The sequence below is a fragment of the Lithobates pipiens genome, unplaced genomic scaffold, assembly GCF_037356315.1.
Source record: "Lithobates pipiens isolate NorthernLeopardFrog02 unplaced genomic scaffold, aLitPip1_a1.2 Scaffold_13, whole genome shotgun sequence".
NCBI lineage: Eukaryota > Metazoa > Chordata > Amphibia > Anura > Ranidae > Lithobates > Lithobates pipiens.
Genome location: NW_027507718.1, coordinates 537,959,621 through 537,976,555, shown reverse-complemented (window position 1 = coordinate 537,976,555; position 16,935 = coordinate 537,959,621). Strand labels below are relative to the sequence as shown.

Sequence of the window (16,935 nt, the reverse complement as noted above, 5' to 3'; positions counted from 1 at the left end):
CCCTCGGGGGACCTCTGCACTGCTGACCTCATCACACCGGGGTCCCCGGAATTTTATAGGTTGCAGCTGGAGAAGGGAGACTTCCCTAGAGGAGCGTCCTAGTAGGAAAGGCTGCTGGGTGACACATATTCAGGAAGAAGGTGGAGCCGTCCTCCTCGTGGGCGGGACATCGACAGCAAATTCTAATAATAATAATGACATGGCACATACATATGATTGGAGAGTGTTTATTACAGGCGTGTCTTATACATCATGTGATCAGTTTTGCTGCCTTGTGTCCGGTGAGGTGTGTCCATTTCAATTAGTAGGGCCCTGGAGGGGGAAGGGAAAACAATGTGATCAGTCCACACACAACAGGATGATATAGAGATAGCGCTACATCTTTTACCAGTCCGATATCGCCATCTGCTGGGGAGTATTGTGTATTACATCTTATATTATTGCAATATCGCCATCTAGTGGGGAGTAGTGTGTATTACATCTTATATTATTGCAATATCGCCATCTAGTGGGGAGTAGTGTGTATTACATCTTATATTATTGCAATATCGCCATCTAGTGGGGAGTAGTGTGTATTACATCTTAGAGTAGCCTAATATCTCCATCTGCTGGGGAGGGCTGTGTATTACAACTTACACCACCTGGACCCCGTCCCCTCACAATTACTGCTACCACCTTCCCCCTCTATCCTTAACTCCCCAACCCACATCTTCCCCCTCTCCCTCTCCTCCGACACCTTTCCTCCCCCGCTCAAACATGCACTGGTTACCCCCATACTCAAAAACCCCTCACTACACCCCACCTGAATAACTTAAGACCCATCCCCCGCTCCCATTTGCCTCCTAGCTCATCGAACGTCTTGTCCATCACCGAATGAGTCGCTACGTCATGGACACCAACCTTCCCCACCCCCTACAGTCCGACTACCGCCCACAACATTCCACTGACACCGCCCTCCTAAAACCCACCAATCACCTACTGAGTGCTAAAACCAACGGCCACTACTCCATACCCCATCCTCCATCCTCCATACCCCATCCTCCATCCTCCATCCTCCATACCCCATACTCCATACCCCATCCTCCATACCCCATCCTCCATCCTCCATCCTCCATACTCCATCCTCCATACTCCATACTCCATCCACCATACTCCATACTCCATCCTCCATCCACCATCCTCCATACCCCATCCTCCATCCTCCATCCTCCATCCTCCATACTCCATCCACCATACTCCATACCCCATCCTCCATACTCCATCCTCCATACTCCATCCTCCATACTCCATCCTCCATACTCCATCCTCCACACTCCATCCTCCATCCTCCATCCTCCATCCTCCATCCCCCATCCTCCATACTCCATACCCCATCCACCATACTCCATCCTCCATCCTCCATACTCCATCCACCATCCTCCATACCCCATCCTCCATCCTCCATCCTCCATCCACCATCCTCCATACCCCATCCTCCATCCTCCATCCTCCATCCTCCATCCACCATCCTCCATACCCCATCCTCCATCCTCCATCCTCCATACTCCATCCACCATCCTCCATACCCCATCCTCCATCCTCCATCCTCCATACTCCATCCACCATCCTCCATACCCCATCCTCCATCCTCCATCCTCCATACTCCATACTCCATCCACCATACTCCATACTCCATCCTCCATCCACCATCCTCCATACCCCATCCTCCATCCTCCATCCTCCATACTCCATCCACCATACTCCATACCCCATCCTCCATACTCCATCCTCCATACTCCATCCTCCATACTCCATCCTCCATCCTCCATCCTCCATACTCCATCCTCCATCCTCCATCCTCCATCCTCCATACTCCATCCACCATCCTCCATACCCCATCCTCCATCCTCCATACTCCATACTCCATCCACCATCCTCCATACCCCATCCTCCATCCTCCATCCTCCATACTCCATACTCCATCCACCATAATCGATACCCCATCCTCCATCCTCCATCCTCCATCCTCCATACTCCATCCACCATCCTCCATACTCCATCCTCCATCCTCCATCCTCCATCCTCCATACTCCATACTCCATCCACCATAATCGATACCCCATCCTCCATCCTCCATCCTCCATCCTCCATACTCCATCCACCATCCTCCATACTCCATCCTCCATCCTCCATACCCCATCCTCCATCCTCCATCCTCCATACTCCATCCACCATCCTCCATACCCCATCCTCCATCCTCCACACTCCATACTCCATACCCCATCCTCCATCCTCCACACTCCATACTCCATACTCCATACTCCATCCTCCATACCCCATCCTCCATACTCCATCCACCATCCTCCATACCCCATCCTCCATCCTCCACACTCCATACTCCATCCTCCATACTCCATCCTCCATACTCCATCCACCATCCTCCATACCCCATCCTCCATCCTCCACACTCCATACTCCATACCCCATCCTCCATCCTCCACACTCCATACTCCATACTCCATACTCCATACTCCATACCCCATCCTCCATACTCCATCCTCCATACTCCATCCTCCATACTCCATCCACCATCCTCCATACCCCATCCTCCATCCTCCACACTCCATACTCCATCCTCCATACTCCATCCTCCATCCTCCATACCCTATCCTCCATACTCCATCCTCCATACCCCATCCTCCATACCCCATCCTCCATACTCCATACCCCATCCTCCATACTCCATACCCCATCCTCCATCCTCCATACCCCATCCTCCATACTCCATCCTCCATACTCCATCCTCCATACCCCATCCTCCATACTCCATCCTCCATACTCCATCCTCCATACTCCATACTCCATACTCCATACTCCATCCTCCATCCTCCATCCTCCATACTCCATCCTCCATACTCCATCCTCCATACTCCATCCTCCATCCTCCATCCTCCATACTCCATCCTCCATACTCCATCCTCCATACTCCATCCTCCATCCTCCATACTCCATACCCCATCCTCCATACCCCATCCTCCATACCCCATCCTCCATACCCCATCCTCCATACTCCATCCTCCATACCCCATCCTCCATACTCCATCCTCCATACTCCATCCTCCATCCTCCATACTCCATCCTCCATACCCCATCCTCCATACTCCATACCCCATCCTCCATACTCCATACCCCATCCTCCATCCTCCATACCCCATCCTCCATACTCCATCCTCCATACTCCATCCTCCATACTCCATCCTCCATACCCCATCCTCCATAACCCATCCTCCATACTCCATCCTCCATACTCCATCCTCCATACCCCATCCTCCATACCCCATCCTCCATACTCCATCCTCCATACTCCATCCTCCATCCTCCATACTCCATCCTCCATACTCCATACTCCATCGTCCATCCTTCATCCTCCATCCTCCATCCCTCCATCCTCCATACCTCCATCCTCCATACTCCATCTTCCATCCTCCATCCTCCATATTCGATCCTCCATACTCCATACCCCATCCTCCATCCTCCATACCCCATCCTCCATACTCCATCCTCCATACTCCATCCTCCATACTCCATCCTCCATACCCCATCCTCCATACTCCATCCTCCATACTCCATACTCCATCCTCCATCCTCCATCCTCCATACTCCATCCTCCATACTCCATCCTCCATACTCCATCCTCCATCCTCCATACTCCATACCCCATCCTCCATACCCCATCCTCCATACCCCATCCTCCATACCCCATCCTCCATACTCCATCCTCCATACTCCATTCTCCATACCCCATCCTCCATACTCCATCCTCCATACTCCATCCTCCATACTCCATCCTCCATCCTCCATACTCCATCCTCCATACCCCATCCTCCATACTCCATACCCCATCCTCCATCCTCCATACCCCATCCTCCATACTCCATCCTCCATACTCCATCCTCCATACTCCATCCTCCATACCCCATCCTCCATACTCCATCCTCCATACTCCATCCTCCATACTCCATACTCCATCCTCCATCCTCCATCCTCCATACTCCATCCTCCATACTCCATCCTCCATACTCCATCCTCCATCCTCCATACTCCATACCCCATCCTCCATACCCCATCCTCCATACCCCATCCTCCATACTCCATCCTCCATACTCCATCCTCCATACCCCATCCTCCATACTCCATCCTCCATACTCCATCCTCCATACTCCATCCTCCATCCTCCATACTCCATCCTCCATACCCCATCCTCCATCTTCCATACCCCATCCTCCATACTCCATACCCCATCCTCCATCCTCCATACCCCATCCTCCATACTCCATCCTCCATACTCCATCCTCCATACTCCATCCTCCATACCCCATCCTCCATACCCCATCCTCCATACTCCATCCTCCATACTCCATCCTCCATACTCCATCCTCCATCCTCCATACCCCATCCTCCATACCCCATCCTCCATACTCCATCCTCCATACTCCATCCTCCATACTCCATCCTCCATCCTCCATACTCCATCCTCCATACTCCATCCTCCATACTCCATACTCCATCGTCCATCCTTCATCCTCCATCCTCCATCCCTCCATCCTCCATACCTCCATCCTCCATACTCCATCTTCCATCCTCCATCCTCCATATTCCATCCTCCACACTCCATACTCCATCCTCATAGACCTCTTTGCTGCCTTCCACACAGTTGACCACCTGCTCCTCCTCAGCAAACTCCACTCGCCTCTGTGATTCTGCTTTATCCTGGTTCTTCTCCCACCTATCTCAGTGTCACTTACAACGCCATCTCCTCCGCTCCCCTTTCTCTTTCTGTTGGGGTACCCCAAGGTTCTGTCCTTGGGGCCCCCCTATTCTCGCTCTATACCTCTTCCCTGGGCCAGTTGATGACCTCCCATGGCTTCCAATACCACCTCTATGCCGACGACACCCAGATCTATCTCTCCACTCCTCACCCCTCCGTCTCCTCAACTCACCCCCTCCGTCTCCTCAACTCACCCCCTCCGTCTCCTCAACTCACCCCCTCCGTCTCCTCAACTCACCCCCCTCCGTCTTCTCAACTCACCCCCCTCCGTCTCCTCAACTCACCCCCTCCGTCTCCTCAACTCACCCCCTCCGTCTTCTCAACTCACCCCCCTCCGTCTTCTCAACTCACCCCCCTCCGTCTCCTCAACTCACCCCCTCCGTCTCCTCAACTCGCCCCCCTCCGTCTCCTCAACTCACCCCCTCCGTCTCCTCATCTCACCCCCTCCATCTCCTCAACTCACCCCCTCCGTCTCCTCAACTCACCCCCCTCCGTCTCCTCATCTCACCCCCTCCGTCTCCTCATCTCACCCCCTCCATCTCCTCAACTCACCCCCTCCGTCTCCTCAACTCACCCCCCTCCGTCTTCTCAACTCACCCCCCTCCGTCTCCTCAACTCACCCCCTCCGTCTCCTCATCTCACCCCCTCCATCTCCTCAACTTACCCCCTCCGTCTCCTCAACTCACCCCCCTCCGTCTCCTCATCTCACCCCCTCTATCTCCTCAACTCACCCCCTCCGTCTCCTCAACTCACCCCCCTCCGTCTTCTCAACTCACCCCCCTCCGTCTCCTCAACTCACCCCCTCCGTCTCCTCAACTCACCCCCTCCGTCTCCTCATCTCACCCCCTCCATCTCCTCAACTCACCCCCTCCGTCTCCTCAACTCACCCCCCTCCGTCTCCTCAACTCACCCCCCTCCGTCTTCTCAACTCACCCCCTCCGTCTCCTCAACTCACCCCCTCCGTCTCCTCAACTCACCCCCCTCCGTCTTCTCAACTCACCCCCTCCGTCTCCTCAACTCACCCCCTCCGTCTCCTCAACTCACCCCCTCCGTCTCCTCATCTCACCCCCTCCGTCTCCTCAACTCACCCCCCTCCGTCTTCTCAACTCACCCCCTCCGTCTCCTCAACTCACCCCCTCCGTCTCCTCAACTCACCCCCTCCGTCTCCTCAACTCACCCCCTCCGTCTCCTCAACTCACCCCCCTCCGTCTTCTCAACTCACCCCCCTCCGTCTCCTCAACTCACCCCCTCTGTCTCCTCAACTCACCCCCTCCGTCTCCTCATCTCACCCCCTCCATCTCCTCAACTCACCCCCTCCGTCTCCTCAACTCACCCCCTCCGTCTCCTCAACTCACCCCCCTCCGTCTTCTCAACTCACCCCCTCCGTCTCCTCAACTCACCCCCTCCGTCTCCTCAACTCACCCCCCTCCGTCTTCTCAACTCACCCCCTCCGTCTCCTCAACTCACCCCCTCCGTCTCCTCAACTCACCCCCCTCCGTCTTCTCAACTCACCCCCCTCCGTCTCCTCAACTCACCCCCTCCGTCTCCTCAACTCACCCCCTCCGTCTCCTCATCTCACCCCCTCCGTCTCCTCAACTCACCCCCTCCGTCTCCTCAACTCACCCCCCTCCGTCTTCTCAACTCACCCCCCTCCGTCTCCTCATCTCACCCCCTCCGTCTCCTCAACTCACCCCCTCCGTCTCCTCATCTCACCCCCTCCGTCTCCTCAACTCGCCCCCCTCCGTCTCCTCAACTCGCCCCCCTCCGTCTCCTCAACTCGCCCCCCTCCGTCTCCTCAACTCGCCCCCTCCGTCTCCTCAACTCACCCCCTCCGTCTCCTCAACTCGCCCCCCTCCATCTCCTCACAGATCTCCAACTTACTGAATGACATCTCAGTATGGAGGTCACACCACTTCCTCCAACTCAATCATTCTAATACTGAGCTTCTTATATTTCCTCCTCCCCTCCCCCATGACTTCACCATTAATATCAACAACACAACCATTGGTCCCTCCACACATGCCAGGATCCTGGGTGTAATCCTTGACTCTGACCTCTCCTTCTCCCCACATCCAATCACTGGCTAAATCCTGCCGCCTTCCCCTCCACAACATCTCCAGAATTCCACCTTCCCGACTAATGACACCACAAAGCAACTTCTTCACTCCTCGATTATTTCCCGACTACGGCAACTCTCTCCTCACCGGCCGACCCTTACACAGGCTCCTCCCCCTTCAGTCTATTATGAATGCTGCTACTAGACTAATACACCTCACTAATTGATCCGTGACTGCCGCCCCTCTCTGCCAATCCCTTCACTGGCTTCCCCTCCCCCACCGTGTAAAATTCAAAATGCTAAACATACCCCCCCCCCCATCTACATCACCAACCTCATCTGCAGATATCGCCCAAATTGCCCCCTCCGCTCCTCCCAGGAGCTCCTGATCTCTATCTCCCTTGTTACCTCCTCTCATGCTCACCTCCAGGACTTCTCCAGAGCCTCTCCCATCCTCTGGAACTCCCTGCCCCGGTATATCCGATTAGCCCCTACCCTGTCCGCCTTTAGGAGTTCCCTGAAAACTCACTTGTTCAGGGAAACCTACCCCATACCCACCTAACTGTCCCCGAGACACCCCCATCAAATCATCCCCTGCATCTATTACCTTTTGTACCACCTCCCCCTCCCTTTAGAATGTAAGGTCTACGGGCCAGGCTTCTGTATTGTACTGTAATTGTGCTGTCCCCCCCATACACTGTAAAGCGCTGCGTAAACTGTTGCCGCTATATAAATCCTGTATAATAATAATATTAGCCTAATATCTCCATCTGGTGGAGAGGGCTGTGTATTACATCCTATACTGGCCAAATATTCTCATCTAATGGGGAGTAGTGTGTATTACATCTTATATTAGCCTAATATCTCCATCTGGTGGAGAAGGGTGAGTATTGCAGTTTATACTGGCCCAATAGTCTCATCTGGTGGAGAGGGCTGTGTATTACAATTTATACCAACTCGCCATCTCCATTTAGTGGGGATTTGTGTGTATTACAGCTTACATTAGCCCAATAGCTCCACCCGGTGGAAAAGGGTGTGTATTGCATCTAATACGGGTCCAAAATTTGATTTTAAATGTGCTTTACATCTTATACCAACCCATCTATCCCCATCTAGTGGAGAGGGTGTGTATTACATCTTATACCAACCCAATATCCCCATCTAGTGGAGAGGGGTGTGTATTACATCTTATACCAACCCAATATCCCCATCTAGTGGAGAGGACTGTATATTACAGGGATATGCAATTAGCGGACCTTCAGCTGTTGCAAAACTACAAGTCCCATCATGCCTCTGCCTCTGGGTGTCATGCTTGTGGCTGTCAGAGTCTTGCTATGCCTCATGGGAATTTTAGTTCTGCAGCAGCTGGAGGTCCGCTAATTGCATATCCCTGGTATATTACATCTTTTACTAACCCAACATTCTTCATCTAGGGGAGAGGGGTGTGTATTACATTGCATATCCGCACAGTATCTCCATCTAGTGGAGACGGGTGTGTATTACATTGCATATCCGCACAGTATCTCCATCTAGTGGAGACGGATGTGTATTACATTGCATATCCGCACAGTATCTCCATCTAGTGGAGACGGGTGTGTATTACATTGCATATCCGCACAGTATCTCCATCTAGTGGAGACGGGTGTGTATTACATTGCATATCCGCACAGTATCTCCATCTAGTGGAGACGGGTGTGTATTACATTGCATACCAATCTAGTGTATAGGGGGGTGTATTTATATCTTCTTCCAAACCGATATCTCCACCTAGTGGAGAAAGGTATGTATTGCATGTTTGGCACATTTTTATGTCTAGGACTTCAGAAATCACAGTGCTCATGACTCTCCATAGATATAATTCTTACCCAGATACACCCGGATGATAGGGGGCACTTGTACAAGCTCTGCCTCTTGAGTAATGTGATTTTAGAAAAAAAACTGCAGCTAGCATGTGGTTTCCCCCTACATCCTCTGCACCCTCTTTACTCTACATTCCCTTTACCCTTCCCCAAATCCCTCTACATTCCCCCACCGACACTCCACTTACATTGACCCACATCCCCCCTCTTATATTCCCTGAACCCCCTCCCTTTACCCTACATTTCCCCACCCCCCCGCCTTTTATATTCTCTACACCCCCTTTACCTTTCATCCCCCCACCCCCTTACATTCACTACATCCCCCCTACCATACATTCCCCAATACATCTCTGACATCCCCTCTCCTTGCATCCCGAGTCCCCTAATTCTCTTGCTGATTTCAGCCAGAAATGCCCAGCACAGGTCTTATCATAATCTGTATATTTTAATAGTAGGTACCATCCGCCACCCCCCACCCAATTACCCCGCCACTCTAGGAATGGGCCCACAAGTGCCGCTATGGTAAAGCAGCCTGCTTTGTCCTTCCATTACCATGCAGAAGTTGCGGGTTGGGCTCCAGGGACTCCAGTGTGAGGACAGGCTGTAGAGTTCTCGGCAGCGAACTTGGAATGTACAGATGTCCCGCTTGCTGTAACTTGTCGCCTCCAGAATCGCAGTCACCTGAGGAGGGGGACATCGGGAATCATACAAAGCTAAATGTCTACAACAGTCAATGTCAGGCCTTACCCAGACCCCCAAACTAGGAAACATGGCACCACGCTGATATGGGCATCTACACTCAGCTGGCAGGACGTATGGAGGAAATAATCCACACCATGACCTCCAGGGGATTATGGTATATTGTATTTATTATCACCATGATGGCACTGATCACTTTTGTGGGTTGGAGTTCAGGGTTCGGGGTCAAGGTTTAGACCAACACTCAGGGTCAGGGTCAATATTCAGGGTTAGGCTCAAGGTATAGGTCAGCACTTAGAGTCACAATTCATCGTCAGGACCAAGATTTCGGACAGCACTTAGGGTTGCGCTTCATGATCAGGGCCAAGGTTTAGGTCAAAACTCAGGGTCAGGATCAAGGTTTAGGTCAGCACTTAGGGTCACAGGTCGGGTTCAGGGCCAAGGTTTAGGTCAACACTCAGAGTCAGGGTCAATATTTCAGAGTTAGTGCTTGGGGTCAGGGTCAAGGTTTAGGCCAGCGTACAGTCAGGGATAGGGGTCAAGGTTTAGGCCAGCATTCAGGGTCAAAATTCAGGGTCAGGATCAAGGTTTAGGTCAGCACTTAGGGTCACAGGCCGTGGTCAGGGTCAAGGTTTAGACTAACACTCAGGTTCAGGGTCAATATTCAGGGTTAGGCTCAAGGTATAGGTCAGCACTTAGAGTCACAATTCATCGTCAGGACCAAGATTTTGGACAGCACTTAGGGTTGCGCTTCATGATCAGGGCCAAGGTTTAGGTCAAAACTCAGGGTCAGGATCAAGGTTTAGGTCAGCACTTAGGGTCACAGGTCGGGTTCAGGACCAAGGTTTAGGTCAACACTCAGAGTCAGGGTCAATATTTCAGAGTTAGTGCTTGGGGTCAGGGTCAAGGTTTCAGAGTTAGTGCTTGGGGTCAGGGTCAAGGTTTAGGCCAGCGTACAGTCAGGGATAGGAGTCAAGGTTTAGGCCAGCATTCAGGGTCAAAATTTAGGGTCAGGATCAAGGTTTAGGTCAGCACTTAGGGCCACAGGCCGTGGTCAGGGTCAAGGTTTAGGCCAGCACACAGTCAGGGTTTGGGGTCAGGGCCAAGGTTTAGGTCAGCACGTGGGGCCAGGGTCAAGGTTTAGGTCAGCACTTAGGGTCGGGGTCAGGGTCAAGGTTTAGGCCAGCACACAATCAGGGTTCAGGGTTGGAGTCAAGGTTTAGGTTAACACTCGGGGTCAGGTTCAAGGTTTAGGTCAGCACTCAGGATCAATATTCAGGGTCAGGATCAAGGTTTAGGTTAACACTCGGGGTCAGGGTCAAAGTTTAGGTCAGCACTTAGGGTCACGGGTCGGTGTCAGAGTCAAGGTTTAGGCCAGCACACAGTCAGGGTTGGGGGTCAAGGTTTAGGTCAACACTCAGGGTCAGAATCATGGTTTAGGTCAGCACTTAGGGTCACAGGCCGGGGCCAGGGTCAATGTTTAGGCCAGCACACAGTCAGGGTCAGGGCCAAGGTTTAGGTCAGCACGTGGGGCCAGGGTCAAGGTTTAGGTCAGCACACAGTCAGGGTTCGGGGTCAGGGTCAAGGTTTAGGTCAGCACTCGGGGTCACGGGTTGGGGTCAGGGCCAAGGAACTTTAAATTGTGCCTCAAAGGGTAAACTACACAATTAAAAACTCTAAATGTTTTACTCCGTCATATTAAAGGACCATCTCTGTGGTGATTGTTTTACTAAAACATTTTACAATGTACTTACCGGAATCATTTCATCAGACAATTGTCATATATATACAGTGAGGGGGAAACAGTATTTGATCAGCTGCTGATTTTGTACATTTGCCCCACTGACAAAGAAACGATCGTCTGTAATTTTATTGGTCGGTTTATTATAACAGAGAGAAGAACAACAAAAATATCCAGAAAAACATTTCAAAAAAGTTATAAATTGATTTACATTTTATTGAGTGAAATAAGTATGTGAACCCCGATCAATCCACAAGATTTCTCCCTCCCAGGTGTCTTCTATACAGGTAACAAGCTGAGATTAGAACTCTCTTAAAGGGAGTGCTCCTAATCTCAGCTTGTTACCTGTATAAAAGACTCCTGTCCACAGATTCCAATCTCTCCACCATGGAGACCAAAGATCTGTCCAAGGATGTCGGGGAGAAGATTGGAGACCTACACAAGGCTGGAATGGGCTACAAGACCATCGCCAAGCAGCTTGGTGAGAGGTGACAACAGTTGGTGGGATTATTATTCACAAAATAACGATGGATCTCCTCGGTCTGGGGCTCCATGGAAGATCTCACCTCGTGGAGGATCAATGATCAGGAGAACGGTGAGGAATCCGCCCAGAACTACACCGGAGGATCTTCTCCATGATCTCAGCTGGGACCATAGTCACCAAGAGAACAATCGGTAACACACCGTGAGGGACTGAAATCCTGCAGCCCCCGCAAGGTCCCCCCGCTCAGGAAATCACATGTACAGGTCCCCCCGCTCAGGAAATCACATGTACAGGTCCCCCCGCTCAGGAAATCACATGTACAGGTCCCCCCCGCTCAGGAAATCACATGTACAGGTCCCCCCGCTCAGGAAATCACATGTACAGGTCCCCCCGCTCAGGAAATCACATGTACAGGTCCCCCCGCTCAGGAAATCACATGTACAGGTCCCCCCCGCTCAGGAAATCACATGTACAGGTCCCCCCGCTCAGGAAATCACATGTACAGGTCCCCCCGCTCAGGAAATCACATGTACAGGTCCCCCCCGCTCAGGAAATCGCATGTACAGGTCCCCCCCGCTCAGGAAATCACATGTACAGGTCCCCCCACTCAGGAAATCGCATGTACAGGTCCGTCTGAAGATCTCTAATGAACATCGAATGATTCCGAGGAGAACCGGGGAAAGTGTTGTGGTCAGAGGAGACCAAAATCCAGATCTTTGGCAGCAACTCAACTCACCGTGTGTGGAGGAGGAAGAGGAATGCTGCCCATGACCCCAAGAACACCATCCCCCACCATCATACATGGAGGACCTATGACCCCAAGAACACCATCCCCCACCGTCATACATGGAGGTCCTATGACCCCAAGAACACCATCCCCCACCATCATACATGGAGGTCCTATGACCCCAAGAACACCATCCCCCACCATCATACATGGAGGTCCTATGACCCCAAGAACACCATCCCCCACCGTCATACATGGAGGTCCTATGACCCCAAGAACACCATCCCCCACCATCATACATGGAGGTCCTATGACCCCAAGAACACCATCCCCCACCATCATACATGGAGGTCCTATGACCCCAAGAACACCATCCCCCACCGTCATACATGGAGGTCCTATGACCCCAAGAACACCATCCCCCACCGTCATACATGGAGGTCCTATGACTCCAAGAACACCATCCCCCACCATCATACATGGAGGACCTATGACCCCAAGAACACCATCCCCCACCGTCATACATGGAGGTCCTATGACCCCAAGAACACCATCCCCCACCGTCATACATGGAGGTCCTATGACCCCAAGAACACCATCCCCCACCGTCATACATGGAAGACCTATGACCCCAAGAACACCATCCCCCACCGTCATACATGGAGGTCCTATGACCCCAAGAACACCATCCCCCACCATCATACATGGAGGTCCTATGACCCCAAGAAAACCATCCCCCACTGTCATACATGGAGGTCCTATGACCCCAAGAACACCATCCCCCACCGTCATACATGGAGGTCCTATGACTCCAAGAACACCACCCCCCACCATCATACATGGAGGTCCTATGACCCCAAGAACACCATCCCCATCATACATGGAGGACCTATGACCCCAAGAACACCATCCCCCACCATCATACATGGAAGTCCTATGACCCCAAGAACACCATCCCCATCATACATGGAGGTCCTATGACCCTAAGAACACCATCCCCCACCATCATACATGGAGGACCTATGACCCCAAGAACACCATCCCCCACCGTCATACATGGAGGTCCTATGACCCCAAGAACACCATCCCCCACCATCATACATGGAGGTCCTATGACCCCAAGAACACCATCCCCCACCGTCATACATGGAGGTCCTATGACCCCAAGAACACCATCCCCCACCGTCATACATGGAGGTCCTATGACTCCAAGAACACCATCCCCCACCATCATACATGGAGGACCTATGACCCCAAGAACACCATCCCCCACCGTCATACATGGAGGTCCTATGACCCCAAGAACACCATCCCCCACCGTCATACATGGAGGTCCTATGACCCCAAGAACACCATCCCCCACCGTCATACATGGAAGACCTATGACCCCAAGAACACCATCCCCCACCGTCATACATGGAGGTCCTATGACCCCAAGAACACCATCCCCCACCATCATACATGGAGGTCCTATGACCCCAAGAAAACCATCCCCCACTGTCATACATGGAGGTCCTATGACCCCAAGAACACCATCCCCCACCGTCATACATGGAGGTCCTATGACTCCAAGAACACCACCCCCCACCATCATACATGGAGGTCCTATGACCCCAAGAACACCATCCCCATCATACATGGAGGACCTATGACCCCAAGAACACCATCCCCCACCATCATACATGGAAGTCCTATGACCCCAAGAACACCATCCCCATCATACATGGAGGACCTATGACCCCAAGAACACCATCCCCCACCGTCATACATGGAGGTCCTATGACCCCAAGAACACCATCCCCCACCGTCCTACATGGAGATCCTATGACCCCAAGAACACCACCCCCCACCGTCATACATGGAGGTCCTATGACCCCAAGAACACCACCCCTCACCATCATACATGGAGGTCCTATGACCCCAAGAACACCATCCCCCACCGTCATACATGGAGGTCCTATGACCCCAAGAACACCATCCCCCACCGTCCTACATGGAGATCCTATGACCCCAAGGACACCATCCCCCACCGTCATACATGGAGGACCTATGACCTCAAGAACACCATCCCCCACCATCATACATGGAGGACCTATGACCCCAAGAACACCATCCCCCACCGTCATACATGGAGGACCTATGACCCCAATAACACCATCCCCCACCGTCATACATGGAGGACCTATGACCCCAAGAACACCATCCCCCACCGTCATACATGGAGGACCTATGACCCCAAGAACACCATCCCCCACCATCATACATGGAGGACCTATGACCCCAAGAACACCATCCCCCACCGTCATACATGGAGGACCTATGACCCCAAGAACACCATCCCCCACCATCATACATGGAGGTCCTGTGACCCCAAGAACACCATCCCCCACCATCATACATGGAGGTCCTATCACCCCAAGAACACCATCCCCCACCATCATACATGGAGGACCTATGACCTCAAGAACACCCTCCCCCACCATCATACATGGAGGTCCTATGACCCCAAGAACACCATCCCCCACCATCATACATGGAGGTCCTATGACCCCAAGAACACCATCCCCCACCGTCATACATGGAGGACCTATGACCCCAAGAACACCATCCCCCACCGTCATACATGGAGGACCTATGACCCCAAGAACACCATCCCCCACCATCATACATGGAGGACCTATGACCCCAAGAACACCATCCCCCACCTTCATACATGGAGGATCTATGACCCCAAGAACACCATCCCCCACCGTCCTACATGGGGGTCCTATGACCCCAAGAGCACCATTCCCCACCATCATACATGGAGGTCCTATGACCCCAAGAACACCATCCCCCACCATCATACATGGATAACCTATGACCCCAAGAACACCATCCCCCACCGTCCTACATGGAGGTCCTATGACCCCAAGAACATCATCCCCCTCCGTCATACATGGAGGACCTGTGACCCCAAGAACACCATCCCCCACCATCATACATGGAGGTCCTAGGACCCCAAGAACACCATCCCCCACCGTCATACATGGAGATCCTATGACCCCAAGAACACCATTCCCCACCATCATACATGGAGGTCCTATGACCCCAAGAACACCATCCCCCACCGTCCTACATGGAGATCCTATGACCCCAAGAACACCATTCCCCACCGTCATACATGGAGGTCCTATGACCCCAAGAACCCCATCCCCCACCGTCCTACATGGAGATCCTATGACCCCAAGAACACCATCCCCCACCGTCATACATGGAGGTCCTATGACCCCAAGAACACCATCCCCCACCGTCATACATGGAGGACCTATGACCCCAAGAACACCATCCCCCACCGTCCTACATGGAGATCCTATGACCCCAAGAACACCATCCCCCACCGTCATACATGGAGGACCTATGACCCCAAGAACACCATCCCCCACCGTCATACATGGAGGACCTATGACCCCAAGAACACCATCCCCCACCGTCATACATGGAGGCCCTATGACCCCAAGAACACCACCCCCCACCGTCATACATGGAGGACCTATGACCCCAAGAACACCACCCCCCACCGTCATACATGGAGGACCTATGACCCCAAGAACACCATCCCCCACCATCATACATGGAGGACCTATGACCCCAAGAACACCATCCCCCACCGTCATACATGGAGGACCTATGACCCCAAGAACACCATCCCCCACCATCATACATGGAGGTCCTGTGACCCCAAGAACACCATCCCCCACCATCATACATGGAGGTCCTATCACCCCAAGAACACCATCCCCCACCATCATACATGGAGGACCTATGACCTCAAGAACACCCTCCCCCACCATCATACATGGAGGTCCTATGACCCCAAGAACACCATCCCCCACCATCATACATGGAGGTCCTATGACCCCAAGAACACCATCCCCCACCGTCATACATGGAGGACCTATGACCCCAAGAACACCATCCCCCACCGTCATACATGGAGGACCTATGACCCCAAGAACACCATCCCCCACCATCATACATGGAGGACCTATGACCCCAAGAACACCATCCCCCACCTTCATACATGGAGGATCTATGACCCCAAGAACACCATCCCCCACCGTCCTACATGGAGGTCCTATGACCCCAAGAGCACCATTCCCCACCATCATACATGGAGGTCCTATGACCCCAAGAACACCATCCCCCACCATCATACATGGATAACCTATGACCCCAAGAACACCATCCCCCACCGTCCTACATGGAGGTCCTATGACCCCAAGAACATCATCCCCCTCCGTCATACATGGAGGACCTGTGACCCCAAGAACACCATCCCCCACCATCATACATGGAGGTCCTAGGACCCCAAGAACACCATCCCCCACCGTCATACATGGAGATCCTATGACCCCAAGAACACCATTCCCCACCATCATACATGGAGGTCCTATGACCCCAAGAACACCATCCCCCACCGTCCTACATGGAGATCCTATGACCCCAAGAACACCATTCCCCACCGTCATACATGGAGGTCCTATGACCCCAAGAACCCCATCCCCCACCGTCCTACATGG

The 16,935-nt window shown here is 52.6% G+C and overlaps 1 protein-coding gene across 1 annotated transcript in view; it reads right to left on the bottom strand.

The window, feature by feature from the left end:
- Nucleotides 1-218: 218 nt before the first annotated feature.
- The window catches only part of LOC143976229 (interleukin-12 subunit beta-like), a 33,278-nt gene continuing 16,561 nt past the window's right edge, over nucleotides 219-16,935 (bottom strand). The window contains exons 6-7 of the mRNA XM_077478639.1: nucleotides 9,275-9,403; nucleotides 219-312 (exon numbers count right to left, since the gene is read on the bottom strand). Coding sequence (XP_077334765.1) covers nucleotides 298-312; nucleotides 9,275-9,403 — 144 coding nt within the window. The 3' untranslated portion in view covers nucleotides 219-297. The remainder of the gene's footprint in view (nucleotides 313-9,274; nucleotides 9,404-16,935) is intronic.